Here is a 16,451-nt window from a genome sequence, read left to right as displayed (position 1 = left end):
TAGGTTCCACACATGTATTCTAGAACTTAAAACCAAAAAACATTGTATACATATTTTTATTTAAAACTATTTAGTAGACAAAGACTGAATATGTTCAAGATGTACAATTTAATGATTTGATGTACATACACATTATGCAATAGTATACCAATCAGATGAACATACTCTTTACCATACATGCTGTACATTCAATCCTCAGAACTTGTTCATTTTGTAACTAAAAGTTTGGACCGTTTTACCACCATTTCCCTATTTCTGCCACCCTCCGGCCTTTGTTCTATGCTTTTATGAGTTTGACCTCTTTAGACTTCACAGATAAATGAGATCATACATTATTTATAGTTCTGCGTCTGGTTTATTTCACTTAGCACAATGTCATCCAGGTTTATTCATGTTGTTGCAAATGGCAGGGTATTCTTTTTGTGGCTAAATAATATTCTATTGTGTATGTGTATCACAGTTTCTTTACCTGTTCATTAATCATTTAGGTTGATTCCATATCTTGACTATTGTGAGAAATGCTGCAATGTACAGATGGATGCAGATATCTCTTCAACATATGGATTTCCTTTAGATATATACCCAGCTGTGGAACTACTAGGTCTTATGGCAGTTCTATTTTAATTTTTTGAGAAACATCTATGCAATTCTCCATGATTTACATTCTCACCAACAGTATACGAGGATTCCCTTTTTTCCACATCCTTATCAACACTTGTTATCTTTTGTCTGTTTGGTAATAGCCATTCTGACAGGTGTGAGGGGATATCTCACTGTGGTTTGACTTTCATTTCCTTGATGATTAGTGATACTGAGCACCTTTTCATATCCCCGTTGGCCCTAGGTATATCTTCTTTGGAAAAATGTCACATCTCTTGTGATAGTACTTTTAATATTGTCAATAATAGTCTATAAAGTATCAAAGTTCCCAAGTGTTGCAGACCCGTCCCTTCCAAGATTGACTTTAACCCCGCCTGCAAGTCCTGCCCTGTATCTGTGCGTCTTGGTAATCCTCAGGTTCGATGGAGACCTTAAGCATGAGGCATTTAAAGAGACCCTTTTCTAACATGCAGGTGACTCAGGATCAATACTGTTACTCTAAAAACGGTCCTAGAGTTATGTCTTAGTTCTCTAATAATGGAGTTTATGCCTGGATTTAAAAACCCTTGTTCTGGAACAAAGTCATTTCCTGGCCCCCCATCTCTCCATTTCCTTCCTACCTGACACTCTTCATCCCAGTCCCCCTCCTCTTTTCCTCGATACTCCCAGGTATTCGAGTCACAGCACTAATACTTTGTGCAGCTTTGCAAGTGGCAGACTGAACGGTTAAACCCCTCTACTTCACTGCCTACCCGGCAGGATCTCAGATGCCTGTTTCTTTTAACCCTGGCCGCCTCATTACCATTCTGCACACCGTGAAGATATGCCTGTTGTCGGGTCCTCCTTGCTGCAGGGAGGCAAGTCAGGAAAGTGAGTAGTCAGCTTTTTTTCTGTATCTGTAGTGCAGGCATTTAGGGTTGGGTGTGCTATCAACCAGTAGCATCCTAATACAATTATCTATCAAAGTTCTGATTATGTCACTCTTCTGACTCAGAACTTTAGGTCTTAATATGTTTTTCATTTAGAGTACAATAGAATCTAGATTCTTGCTTGACATTCGAATTCTCTTATCTGGCCTGTTTTCTAGCCTAATCTCCCATTAATTTTTCATTAATGCTCTTTCTATGGTTTCTATTTGGTTTATGTTTCACCCAAACCAAATCAAACCATTTTCTTCTTTTCTCTTCAAATCTTCTTTTTCTTTTTGCTGTTTCTTACAGTAGCCTTTCCTCCTAACCCTTAGACATACTTAGTTTCTATACATCCAAATAGGATACCCCTTTGTATTTGAATGCTGCTGCTTCTATTAAGATGTCTTTACTTTCCCTTAACTAAATGTAATTTCTCTCTTTTTCTGAATCCTGACAATACTTTATCTGCATAGCTTTCTTTTTCTTTTTCTTTTTTTTTTTTGGATGGTGTCTCACTCTGTTGCCCAGGCTGCAGTGCAGTGGCACAGTATCGGCTCACTGCAACCTCTGCCTCCTGGGTTCAAACAATTCTCCTGCCTCAGCCTCCTGAGTAGCTGGGATTACAGGCCTGTGCCACCACACCCAGCTAATTTTTGTATTTTTAATAGAGATGAGGTTTCACCATGTTGGCGAGGCTGGTCTCAAACTCCTGACCTCAAGTGATCCTCCTGCCTTGGCCTTCCAAAATGCTGGGATTACAAGCATCAGCCACCAAGCCCAGACCTTTATAGCTTTTTATATAACACTTTACGATTAAAATAGAGGGGTATAGGCTTTGATCAGACAGATTATGTAATTCAAGTCCCAGCTTTGCCACTTAGAAGCTACTATCTTCAGCAAGTTACTCAACATGCTGAGTCTCATTTTCCTCATCTGTGCAGCACAGATAATTATGTCTCATCTCAACAGTATGAGGATTAAAATAAGATAACATATGTAAGATGTCTAATGTGGTGTCTAGTCCGTAACAAGTACCCAGTGAATATTAATTTCCTTCCTCCAGTTTCCTCTTTGAATTGTTTTATAATTATTCATGAACTTTTTTCCTTTTCTCTCTTTCTTAATATATTTTCTGATTTTCAAGGGTAGGATCTATGCTTTCTTTCGCTGTCATTGTCCCCTACAACACCTAATTTATTGTCTAGCACATGGTAGAAGTTCAACAAATGTTATTGAGTTGTGAATGATAGACCTAAGAGCTTTAGTAAAAGGAAGTTGAGGGAAAGAGCAAACTATCAGCTTTCTATAATTGGAAATGCCCTAGTCCATTGTTGATGAATGTATAAAGAAAATGTGGTATGTATGCACAATGGAATACTATTCAGCCTTACAAAGAGAGGGAAATCCTGTCATTTGCAACAACACGGATGAACCTGGAGGACATTATGCTATGTAAAATAAGCCAGGCACAGAAAGATAAACACCTCATGTTCTCATACATATGTGGAATCTAAAAAAGTTGATCTCACAGAAGCAGAGGGTAAAGTGGCGGTTACCAGCAGATGGCAGGGTTTGGGGTGGGGAGGTGGGATGATGTTGTTCAAGGATGCAAAATTTCAGTTAGGAGGAGTAAGTTCAAGATAATCTATGGTGCTATACTTAACCTGGCAGGGGAGATACCATGATCACGAAGGTGGTTTTCCCAGGACGAGGCTTATCCTTTGCACTCCAGATGTGCTGACCCCTGCGATTTCCCCAAATGTGGGAAACTTGACTGCATAATTTGTGGTAGTGGGGGACTGTGTTTGCACTTTCCCCTTAAAAAACAAAAGAGAGATTTATGGTGCAACATGGTCACTATAGTTAACAACGATACATTACATTCTTGAAAAATGCTAAGACTGGAGGTTAAGTGTTCTCACCCCAACATGATAACCATGTGAAGTAATGCATTTGTTAATTAGCTAGCTTTGGTCATTCTACAGTGTATACATACTTGAGAACATCCTGTGGTACATGAAAAATGCATACACATTTTATTTCATTTAGCCTTGACCTGAGACTCAGAATGCATATAATTTTATCTGTCAATTAAAAATAGAATATTAAGAATAAGAAATAACAAACAAAACATAATGACCTAATCAGTAACATCATGTCTCATAAATGATGCCATTTAAATGATGTCCTGAGCTTTCTAAGCCCCGAAAAGATTTTACTGAACACTTAACAGTTTCAATAAGTTGCTTCCATGTGGTTTGGAGAGTGTGGATAACTTTGTTTCCTTTCATTATAGTAGTTTATTTATATTGATATTTAATCGTTGCTGAAAACAAACAGCATTAACCCAGGGCCATACTTATATTATTTTATTTTAGAACAATTTACTTGTGGGGTTCGAGGCTTGGCTTTCTTGGGACTATCATAGAAAGTAGTTCCTGATGGTTGTATATAACCCCATATTGCTTAGATAGCATACTCTTCCACTAATAAATACTTTGATACAAATTGTAGAAGCTAGTTATATTTTAAAACGTTCTCAGGATTCTATCCTGTATTATTTACAAAGATATATTGATCATTACTTTGGCCCAAATAATCCCATCAGTAACTTCAACAGAAGATAGTGAAATAGTGGGACATTGTATTAATGGCCTTCCATACTAAGGCCATTTCTTTAGCATAAAATTGTTAGAGTTTCAAAGCCTTTTAACTCTTCTTTGGAGCTGCATGAACATAAAGGAGATATAATTCCCTTAGGAATTTGGAGGACTAAAGTATTATGCATGTTGTAGTTCTGTATTACTCAGTGAGAAAAAAATGTAAGAGAAACCACAAGCAAATACCATCAGACAACTGCACACAGAGGCTTGAGGCTTCGATTTGTACTTTTTCAGATGCATTTGAAAAGAAGTGGAGGGTAGCACTTTGCCCTTTCCCCCCAGATCTGTCTTTGTTTTATTTTGTGTATGTGTGTGTGTGTTCAATCATTCATTTCATTTCAAAATATCTTACTAAAATTGACAAAACTCAAGCTGTGTGTGCCTTATAAGGGAATTATTCCTGAATAAGATATTATATTTGGGGGCAGTATTTAACTTTCCATTCATGTGTTTTTAATTATGTACTAAGCTCCTTCTAACCTAACACTTTAGAAATTCCCATATTTCATGTTTGTGTTCCAATTCAGCCTTTTTCAGATCATATAGCCTGACTTGGGGGCAGGGGGTGGGAGTAAATATACATTCTCCAAGAAATTCAAAAAGTATATGTCTTTGCATGCATAGTGTGCATGTATGTGCAGAAAGCTCACTACACAATAGAACTGTCATATTAAACTAAGAATGTAGTCTATCCTAAAGAAATCATGCTAGGCTTGCAAAGTATTACCATTCTCCGTTATCTGTATTTTATGTTGTGGTTACATTATAAAGAGAATGATAATACAAGCCTTAATGAGGGTTTTTCATATTTTATTAAGTAAATGGTTAATATGATATGAAAAACTCCATTGTACTCCAGATAGTTTATATTTTTAAGTGTACACATGGTATGACAGCTTATTTATTTTACTTTGATTGAAAAAAAAATTCATTATTTTTATGTGATCATTTGTGTATTTAAATGGAATAGTATCATCTCAGAGTTTAATTTTATCTTAGAACTCTTTCTCACTGAAATTAACTGAAGAATTTCTACGGCCTGCTTTATGCTATGTTTCCTATAAAATATATCCCTCTGAATTCTGTCTGAATAAAAGTGAATAGCATATAGCATTTCGTGAATGATCAACTTAGTCCAACAATGTTTTGTATCTGTGGAAGCTGTTACCACTCTCTGAAGTTACTCATTATTACATCTTTATACAGTACCAATCTATAGAAAAACGCACAATAAATTTCTGTTAAATGTATACATTTAATCATTCAAATTTAATGGTAATTTTATATGGATTTGATGATGAAATTCTGAGCCTACTGAAAACATTAGCTTTTAGCAGTCTATTTGTAAGATAGCACATGATACACATATAGGGTGAAGGGTATGTACTCCAGAGGCAGGTACCTGGGTTTAAGTTGTGGTCTACTACTTATGAGCTATATGACTTTGAACAAGCTATATTACTTTTTTCCTTCAGTTTTTCAATGTAAAATGGAAAGAGTTGGTTTAACTTAATACGTGACCTAATAAAGTACTTAAAACAGTGTATTGGCACTCATATATGTTATTAATAAAGGCTTATTTGTCTCCATGTAAACACCCACATACATACCTTCTCACATAAGCACTCACACTGAGATAGAGCCATAATGACTTGATATTGCCGTTAGAGGTGGTACTTTACTTGCTGAAAAAACATTTATTATAATAATAACCTCAAAGTACATAGATTTTTTTTAAGAATAATTTAATATTAAAGTTGAAAAATTGAGGGAGAAATTATCATTGTTAAATATGGTTATAGCATAGGGATTTCTATGTAAAATAAACATTTATGTGTACATAGTGTGTATAATTTTCTTTAAAGAGAGCAAAGAGTTTCAGTTCAAAATGTTCTTTAGTGAAATAAGATTAATTCATTTGAAATATTTCAAACTTTAAAAATTTTACTTATAAATTTTGTGATGTATATTATTTCTATAGATGTAATTTCATGTATATATTTTTCTGGATTCTTTTATTTGATAATTTTTTATATCCTAATCAAAATCTTTGACAGGCTAATTTTATTTTCTCTCTAAGCATCTTCAGACATTTCAACTGATACCACAATTTAAATATATATTTATTTCTCAGATAATAGATTAAAATGAAGAATGCTATATGACAGTAGTTAGAAAAAGAGTTCCAGAAACATTTTGTTCTGTTTTCTTTCATTTGGGTAGGGCATGCTTGATCCTTGTTAGCATAGTGAGTGTAGGAAAGTATTCCTCCAAGTTGATGTTAGTCTTTACACTTCAAGGTTTGTTTTTTGTCTCTCCAACTGATCAGTATATCCAGTGCTAATTATTTGAGCTCTTAGGCAGAATTGATCATAGTAATTCAAAATTAGTACATTTTATTTTTATAAAAAATACACAGAATTGAAGATGAGTCAAAGATGATGCATCCTTAATTGATATTCTCAAGTAAATATCATCAGTTATCCTTTTGCTTAGAAGAGTTACAGCACACGTTCCTTAAACCTCTTACCTGCAAACCTAAGCTATGGAGCTATTTGGGGGGCAAAAACCTAGTAGAGTTTTTCATTTGTGAAGGAAGTATTACTCCTTGCAATAATCTCAGCACCATCACTGACATTTGTACACATTGTGCACTGCACAAGGCAGCTCAGCCAAGGGGCAGGCACAGATTGAAATCCAGCTTATGCCCCACTTGCCTAGCTTGGAGCCTGGCAGGGAGCTGCATCTGGATGGAAGCCGCCTCCAACTGATGCAGTCCCAATTTGGGCCAGCAGGACTCTGAATAAAGTGCAAGGAGTTTACTGAGAAGAAAACTACCAAGTCTTCATGGTGAACATAATGATCTGAGAAGAGCACATCCAGGAGCAGATAGAGAGTGGTCAGTATGCAGAGTTCTGGAGAGAGGCTACAGTGGAATAATAGAGTGGACAAATAGTAGCTGATATTGTGGAAATAAAGGGGATCCCAGAGAGTGTGCAGAGGGGAAGAAAGACAGGAATGAGGGGAGGGTTAATTATGAATTGCGGAAGAGGCAAAGGTCCACGGAAGAAAATGGAGAAAGCCCCATTAGTCGAAGACCCAGAGGAAAAGTGTTGCCAGTGAGGCTAAGGGAGGAATGGTGAGCATGTGCAGTATTGCTACTGGGTTTGCAAGTAGAAGGTTATTCAGTACCTGCAGTAGCCTGGTGGTTTTCAGTGCAGCATTGCCACGGTTTCAGGAGTGACTTGGTAATGAAGATATGAGGAGAGTGAAAACAGAATACTCTTTCTAAAAGGTTGAAGTCACAGGGAAGGGGGAAACAGGAGCCAAAAATGCCTGCCTGTGTTTGAGATATGAGAAAAACATTTCTTTGGATACTGTTCATTTCCTCTCCAGGAGACTGTGCAAAGTTTTTATTTTTTCTTCTATTAATCTTAACTCTTCTGACCTAATGTCAGGAGTCAACACATGAGAAATGGTAGTCACCCCAAAAGGCACAATTTCTAGTTGAACTTTATCCTCATAAACATTCATTGGAAGCCTATTGGGTACACAGATATCTGCATCTATTTTATTGTTATCAGGCTATTCAGAAAATACTAATTTTGGTCCTGATGTCTTGTTAAAGGCCTCTGTTGCAGAAAATATGCTAATAAGTTTATTGGATATTTACCACGTGTAAGGCAAAAGGCTACACATTGGAGAGGAAGGGAATGGAAATAATATTTACAGAGTACCCTGCATTTTTTAATTACCTTCTAAAACTTGCATATGAGGTAATTATTTTTTGCTCTAGGTTACAGATGTGGAAACTGAGGCTCAAAGAAGTTAAGTCACCTGCCAAAGGTCATGTGTTAGTATATATTAAAGCCTCCAAAGTCGGTATTTGTTATGTTTCCCCATGTACCTATTTTCCTACCCTCAAGGGCCCTGGTAGTTTATTAAGAAACAAATCTTATTCCCAGCGGGGTAAGTGACGTTTCATAAAAGCGCACAAGTGCTTTAGGAGCTTGGAAATAAGGAAAGGTCATATCCGAAGGGCAATTAGGCAATGCTTTGGGAAGCAAGATCATGGAGGTGAGTCATCAATGATGGCTATAGAGATTGTGAACTTATGAGGGAGGTGGAGATGGGATTGTCCTGTAAAAACAAAATTTTCTTCCAGAAACTCAAAATTCTTTGTTTATTATTTTCCAAGTAGCTTCATGGCTCAGGCTTCTGGGTAAGAGGTTTAAGAAAGGTGTCCTCTAACTATTCTAAGCAAAATGACAATGGATGATGTTTATTCAGGAGAAAGAAGGATATAAGTAAAGAGTGAGAAGAGAGAGGGTCATCTTGAGAATAGCTGGCAGTGAAGACAGGCTAGAGGAGAGCCTCATTGTGGAAAATTGGGGAAGATAAGGCAGAAAAGGAAAACTAGGAGCAGGTTATAGAAGACTTTGGACACAGGTAGAAATTAATGGTTGATTTGGCATGAATTGGAAAAGTATTTTAAAATAAAATTTTAAATGATATAACTACTATGGGGATGTTCAAAGATTCTCAAAGGAGGAGAAAATAGTATCATAAATTGCCCTAGACCTATCACCCAGCTTCAAGAAACATCAATTGCTAATTTTACTTTTATTAATCTCTTTCCTCTCATTTGTTTTGCTTTGTCTTGTTTTTGCTAGTGTATTTTAAAGCAAAGCTTAGATATTATATCATTATATTTACAAATGCTGAAATACGTATCTCTAACTGACAGAACCTTTGGAAAACACAACCACCATTTTATCATCAACCCTAACAAAACTAACAATAATTTATTAATATCAATACCCAGTCCATATTTAAATTTCCCCAATTGTCTCAAAAATGTCTTTTTACAAATGCTTTGTTAGAACCAGGACCCAAAGCCTGCACTTGGCATTTAATTATTAAAACTCTTCAGCCTCTCTTATTCTATAGTGGTCTTCCTTCCTTTTGTTGTTCTATGAAATCAGTTTTTATAGGACATTGATTCTATATTTAGAATGTTCCACATTCTGGATTGGTCTAATTACTTCCTTCTAGTATTATTTACCTTGTTTCCCTCTCTATTTTATTTAAACTACAGGTTACATTTAGAAGTTAATTAGGTCTGACTCAATTTTTAGGAAACTCTGCAATAAATGTATAGTGTAATTTTTAGTTCATCCTATCAAGAAGCACATAATGTTTGGTTGATCAGGACATCAAGGTATGTTGACCTGATACCCAGCAACATTTCACCAAATACATCCATTGAATATTGTTGTCTATAGCAACTTTTTCACTGTAGATTGCAAAATGGGCCCTTAAAGTTCTTTGAGCTGAGGAGTGATATGTTCCGCAATGTGCTTTAGGAAAATTAATTTGAGAAAAGTATGTAGGATGGAGTAGAAGAGGTGAGGCCAAGAGAGGCTTGTAGATTATTCCAGTTATCCAGGAACAAGAGTGCAACAAACACGAAAATATGGACATAGATTCAAGGAATTTTGTGGCATATGAGATCTATAGGACTTGGCAATGGATTAAGTTAACTGAATCAAATGTAACATTCAGCTTTTAGGCTTGGAGAAGCTGTACTGTGTTTAACAAAAACAGGAAAGTTAGAAATCATGATTGGCTTGCAACAGAAACTGAGAAATTTGGTTTGAGAATGTTGAATTTGAGCTGATGATGGTATATGTTGGCTTACACATCTGGTAACCAGTTGAGAATACAAGATTGCAGCTTGGAAGAGAATTTAGGGCATAAGTCAGGTAGTAGTCATGGCCTTAGGGTATATTTCATGGCTAAGAAGGGAAGTAGAGTAGAAACAAAGGTTTAGACAAAAATTTAGGCAATCTGAACGTTGTCAACCCTATCTCCCCCAAACTCCAGTTGATTGGGTTTCAGTTTAGCCAGGGATAGCTCCTCTCTGTGCCTAGAGGACTGGCTCAGAAGTTTTCCTTCCCATAGTTCAGCTTTCTTCTTCCTAATGGAAAGAAATGTCCCCAAAATCAGTATGTATTTCAACGCATGTTTCTTTATTTTTTTCCAAAACAGACTGTAAAAATATGACTTCTCTTCTGCTACCTCCCTCTCTGTCTTCCAATTCAACCTCCTTTCTATGACGAATCTATTATTTAGGGAAACAGAAAGAAGACAAGACACTAAAATGAGGGAGTAGTGGGCAAAGGCAGCTTTGTTTCCCTTTGTCTTTAGGAGACGTGTTTGAAGAGCATGGAGAAGAATCCAAGGGAATGGGAATGATTGAAGAGACAAGTGAGAAAAAGAATAACCGGGGCAAAGTTGGGGAGGAGGCACAGAAGTACGTAGGTACAGTGTTCTTTTCACTGCACAGAGAGAAGGATGAAGGTGCAGAAGAGTCAGACGATGGGGAGTATGGTAGTTGTAGAAGCTCATATTAAAAGCCTTTTTGATCATCTTAGGCATCAGCTGAAAAGGAGGGAGATCCAATATATATTGGAAGACTGAGAATGGTCCACAAGCCCTGAGAGTCCGGCTTTCCTAGCCTCAACTGAGAGTCAGTTTTTAATTTTCTGAATATCTCTTTAGACTCCAGGGAACATCCTACCCTTATCCTTGGGTTGTGCTCAGTGGCCCTTCATAAAACCTATATTGCTCTCTATGCTCTATATGCTACTGCAAATGAACAAAGAATCAAACTGAGCTTCAAACAAGGTGTCTTAAGTAGCCCTGGTAAAATTATGTTGGGGCAAAATATTAGGAAATATGCTGAAATTGATGATTTGTAGATTAAACCCAAGGTATAAAGATGAATATATCTCTGGATACATTTGAATCATATTGCGGACAGTAAGAGCATGGTAGGATAGATTGCACCATTAGCTGTAAAGTCACAGGGCTACTAGGGCATTAAAAGAGCAAGCTGATACTTTCTTTCGACAAAAGGAATGTTTAGGATTCCAAGTCTTTCACCATGGAGTTCATTTTATTTGACCTCTTAAAAATAAGTTAAAAAAAAAAAAAAGGCAACGTTAAACAAAACAGTTTTAGCAATCTCTTAAAACATTTAAGGCAAGGAATGATGCTAGGAAAAAAGGAACCCCTTGGTTTTGATTGGCAGCAGCGGTAATTTGACTGTATTTAATTCATATTGTGTTAGAAAAGAAAACCAGAGAGAGCGTCCCTGATTCCTGCTGTTTTATAAGCCTTTAAATCCATTGAGCTACATCAGTCTTACTTTTGAGAGTCCTTTTTTAATGTTTGGTTTTTCTAAATTTTCTTTAGTGCTAGACCCACTAATTGCTTCCTTATGGCAGCTGCTTATGATTTAAGACTGATCATGGGCACATATAGTCCCTTGTTCAAGGCTCAGATGGACATCACAAAAAACCTCACAGTTATGATCTTACTATGGAAAATGCCCAGAAAATAATAGCCATAAAAATTTGTTTTCTAGTAAGGAGGGCTGGTTTTGATATTTTAAAAGTTTCCGTTTATACCCACCCCCTCTGCTTGGTCTCTTTTAATCTTCAATGTACACTGAAAGGTGTAAAGTCTGAAGCTATAAATCTGTTTATAGCTATAATTCCCTTCTCTGGCTTAGCAGAGTTTGACACTATAATAAACACGGTTCTTCTGCAGCAACATTGAATCTGGTTCTTCTGTAATTCTTTCTATGTTGCTGCTTTGAACACTGAGAGTTTTATTGCATTCTTTTCTTTCTGGGCCTTTCAATTTAGCAAGGACGGTTTGGCACCTAATCTATGCTAGGGGTGACTAGGTGGTTCTAGGGCCTGATATTTGTCTATCTTATTCATAAAAGCAATGTTGTTAAAACTATGATGAATTTTGTTTCGTTTGCTAATAATTCCTGAACAATAGAGGTAGACTATATTGGTTTAGGAAATCAATTCTCTCTCTCTCTCTCTCTCTCTCTCTCTCTCTCTCTTTCTCTCTTTCTCTCTCTCTCTACCCCAGCCCCCCTTCTCCCTCTCACTCTCTCCCTGGAGTCTTGCTGTGTCACGCAGGCTGGACTGCAGTGGTGCAATCCCGGCTCACTGCAACCTCCGCCTCCTGGGTTCAAGTCATTCTCCTGCCTCAGCCTCCTGAGTAGCTGGGATTACAGGGGCACACCACCACACCCAGCTAATTTTTGTATTTTTTTTTATAGAGACAGGGGTTTCACCATTGGTCAGGCTGGTCTCCAACTCCTGACCTCATGATCTGCCTGCCTTGGCCTCCCAAAGTGCTGGGATTACAGGCATGAGCCACCGCACCTGGCCAGGAGATCAATTGTATTTCTTTATCCTCAAGTCAAGTATCTGAAAAAGAAATTTTATGTTTGCCATAATTAAAATATTAAAAATATGGAGCGTGTACTTGATAATTACTATTATACTGTTGGTAGGGCAGGGATTTTATAAATTGCTTCATGTATCATATTTTAGCCAAAGAGTAGGCATTATTTTCCCCATTTTAAAGATTATGAATCTGAGGAACAAAGAGATTAATTAACCATCTAAAGATCACACAGGTGATTGCAGCCAGGATTTCAGTTTTCCTCTGTTTGACTCTAAAACTCAAGTTCTTAACTATCAAGATACTTTATTTCATGTACTGCATTTTAAAGTCACTCTCAAATTACACTTTTACTTTTTTTTTTTTTTTACTTTATACCGAAGCATTTAAAAAGAAATTAAACACAAGTACCCCCACACACAATTTATCTATACTGTACTTACATATGGGAACTCCTTGATTTTACATCAGGTTTTCAGAAAAAGTTATTTTAACTTTAAAAATTACACATTTCTAGTTCACGTTATTCGTAAAGTTGAAAGTCTATGAACAGTTTGGTGGTTTGAAGAAGAAATGTCCCTAAAAAACGTGTGCTAGTGAAACAGAAAACTATGTGTGAGTTTAAGGTGGAAGTAAATACTCGAAAGAACACACATTCCCCTTCTGGTTAGAGGTAAACCAGTACTAACTACATCAAACACATTTTTCAGTAGTATCATGGATGTATCCTCACCTAAATACCTAAGATCCCTATTTTTCAAGTAAAACACTAGATTTTTAATTGTCAATACTTTTTGCAGTGTGATTTTCTGCAGTTTTGGATACCTGCTAAGAAACTGTGGTACGAAATTCAGTTTCCTCATTAAGGGTGGGGTTTGAGTATGTGTCTCATTGGCACTACAAGCCAAGTTCATCATGCGATTTAGGGAGTAGGCAGTAGAATTGAAGCTTCTATCCTAGTTGTACAAGAGGAAAACTGGATATTCTGTTTCCTTCCTTCCTGGGAGATAGCACTGATAACATTTGTGAGTGCCTGAGCACATCAGAAAGAAGACCTACAGCAGATGGCAGTGACCACCGAGGTTGAGCTGTGCTCCCAGAGAACGGCTCATACAGCAGACTATCTTCTTTATCTTTAAAAGACTAGGAAAATTGTGGAGTTTAAAACAGAGTAATTCCATATTCAGTTTGCAGTTTAAAAAGTAGAGGAAAGGAGGCTGGGTGCAGTGGCTCACGCCTTTAATTCCAGTACTTTGGGAGGTCAAGGTGGGCGGATCACGAGGTCAGAGCAAAACCATTCTGGCTAACATGGTGAAACCCCTGTCTCTACTAAAAATACAAAAATTAGGGGGGCATGGTGGCGCACGCTTGTAGTCCCAGCTACTCAGGAGGCTGAGGCAGGAGAATCCCTTGAACCAGGAAGTTGGAGTTTGCAGTGAGCTGAGACCATACACTCCAACCTGACAGAGGAAAACTCAGTCTCAAAAAAAAAAAAAAAAAAAGGTAAAAAGGTAGAGGAAGGGAAATGTAAAGTCCTTTATTCAGAAGTTAACACAGAAGAATGGTGGCTTCTGAGGGGAGGCGGGTGTGACTCCCTCTGTGCTGTTTCTGCTCAGTGGTCATGGTAGAGAATGTTCTGTCTCTCCTCGGCTATTTTCAATGAGGCCAGCTGAAGCTGCCAACACTGTGGATTTGAAATATAACCCTAAAGCCAGATTTAAACTCCATATGATTCACTTGGCTGTGGAACTGCTGTGTTTATCTAGGTTGAACCAGCTTAGGCCAAGGCTTTTCTGCAAATACACTGAATGGTGAACCTTGAAATGAGTCGGACTTGTTAAAACATGTTACCACCTGTCAGCGGCCCCTGTGTCCAGTCAGTTAACCAGTCTTGTTGATTTTCACCTGAGAAATGTCTCCTGAATCTAGAACTTTCCCTGTGCCTCCACTACTACAACCTTAATTCAAAGCTTTGCCATCTCTCTCTTGGACCAAGGCAAATACTTCCTAAGAATCCCTAACACCCCATGTTCTCAGAGCTCCACAAAACAGAACCCACTTCATCTCCACATTCCTTGTTACACTGATGACAGAATCCAGCCCAGACGTCTGAGTGTGGTTAACCAGCCGTTTGAAAACTCTTTCCTGCTATTTTCGATCTCCATTCCCCACATGTTCTTACCACCCTGAACTTCTTTCTCTGACATCGTGGTGTTTTCTCACAATTGGGCACGTGTATCCCTTCTCCCCGACCTGCTTCCTCCTCCTCCCTCCGTCCCCTTATTCCTGGACACCTTTCAAGAGCCAGTTCCAATATCACCTTTTCAACTCCAGCTCTCCCACGTCTTTCTGCTCTGTGCTCCCACAACAAAGTATTTAGTCCACTGATTGTGATTATATTTACACGTCCCTCCTCCAGGCTCAGAGTATATTGCCTGGCTGATAGCGAGCCAGAAATGCTTAGAGAATAAAGCTTACTTGTCCTCATATTTCTACAGCAATGAATAGATTAATCAGAAAAGGTTTTGTTATATTTCATGAGTAAAAATAAACTTATCTGTACTTTCCTGGGATGGAAGTCATAACCCTGTTCTTATTCCAGGAGCTTGGACTGCCAATTCCCAGCGTTTGCTTCTTTCCTACTTTTTTCTACCTCAAGCAGAATTTAATTTTGTTTTTATTATTGTCCTCTTTTAAAAACTATTCCTGCCTTAGTTTTTTCCAGTTCAAACTAGGTAGAATTTACAGTTCCAGCAAATAAAATACCATGATTGTGTTACTCCAGGCCTAGGAATGGGCCTGGAGTTGGAATCTCTCTCTTTTCCAACTGTATTTCCATTGCTGTTATGTCGATTGAAATTCAGTATTTTCCTGAGTGTCATTCATTGTGCCTCTCTTTGTTTTTAGTTTGGTTTTATCATTTATCTGAAATAGATAATAGAACATAGAAGAAAGCTAAAACCTTAGTTACTTAAGCAGAATACATTTGAGGAGACTTAAATTGGCATAGGCCAAGACCCACATTAAAGGTTTTTTACAAATAGAATGGTGGTTTGTGCAAATTCTGAATGTAAAGCCATTTGAGCAAGGGCTAATTTGAAGTTTGCCACTGAAATTTATAAATCCTTTGGTAGGAAATTGATAACATTCCAACAATGCCCTATAAGAAATATTCTAATTACTAACAACACTAATGAATAAAAACTTTATTAGCACCCTTACATTCTTATTTATATGATTAACCTTAGGATTAACTACATAAAACTAACTCAAAAGAATATTTCAAGTATTCCTACTTATTTATTAAAATGGGCCCTATGAAAGATCTGACTCTTAGATTCTAGATTAAACCGGGTCGAGTCCCTGAAAGAGCCTTCTATAAAGCTGTGACTCCCTATTCACTTCTCTATGACTGATAATTTTACCATCCTTCCTTTCCATTTGCCCTAACCTTCTTAGAGCAACAAAGTTTTATCTTCAAATAGTTACCAACTAAACATTGATACTGTTGTTAGCTGAACAATAATATGTCTACTAAATATTAGATTTTTTAAGCTTGGTTTAGTTGGAAATAGCAATGTGCCATTAAAAATACTTTGTAATTCAAATAGCCATTAATTTGTATTGCTGCCTATCCTTTAGTTAATAACTAGTTAGCTTTTTTAATGCTAAAGATTAAAAAAAATCCCAATTTTAATTTTAAAGGCAAATAAACCTTTCTTTAATTTGTAATTTTTTAACTTAGAAAAGAAGCATGGCTTCTAGATTTTGGAAATATTACACCATCTATGTTTACTAAGGTAGCCCACTTTGTTCTGCAAATTCAACCCATATTTTCAGTGCTTGAAGAGGGTTTGATTCAGAAGGAAGAGTGGGATTTCAGTCAGAGCAGAAGAAACACCTGCTGTTAATCCCAAGTGCACAAGTCGGGGGCTGGAGTGTCCGAAGCCGCCGCTGCAGCTGTGCGTGGAGGTTGACCTCGGCTTTGCTTCTGTCCTAAGCT

At 37.2% G+C, this 16,451-nt stretch overlaps 1 protein-coding gene and 1 non-coding gene across 2 annotated transcripts in view; both read left to right on the top strand.

The window, feature by feature from the left end:
• Window positions 1–16,451, top strand: part of COL25A1 (collagen type XXV alpha 1 chain) — a 523,121-nt gene that overhangs the window by 325,449 nt on the left and 181,221 nt on the right. Inside the window, exon 5 of the mRNA XM_074396556.1 lies at window positions 9,058–9,071. Within this exon, the coding sequence (XP_074252657.1) occupies window positions 9,058–9,071 (14 nt within the window). The remainder of the gene's footprint in view (window positions 1–9,057; window positions 9,072–16,451) is intronic.
• On the top strand, window positions 3,167–3,331 carry LOC120363859 (U1 spliceosomal RNA). Its single transcript, XR_005579285.1, has one exon. It is a non-coding gene; the product is annotated as a U1 spliceosomal RNA (small nuclear RNA).

The sequence above is a fragment of the Saimiri boliviensis genome, chromosome 3, assembly GCF_048565385.1.
Source record: "Saimiri boliviensis isolate mSaiBol1 chromosome 3, mSaiBol1.pri, whole genome shotgun sequence".
Classification (NCBI taxonomy): Eukaryota; Metazoa; Chordata; class Mammalia; order Primates; family Cebidae; genus Saimiri; species Saimiri boliviensis.
The sequence above is the reverse complement of the archived record's forward strand: the minus strand, read 5'-3'. Positions and strand labels throughout refer to the sequence as shown.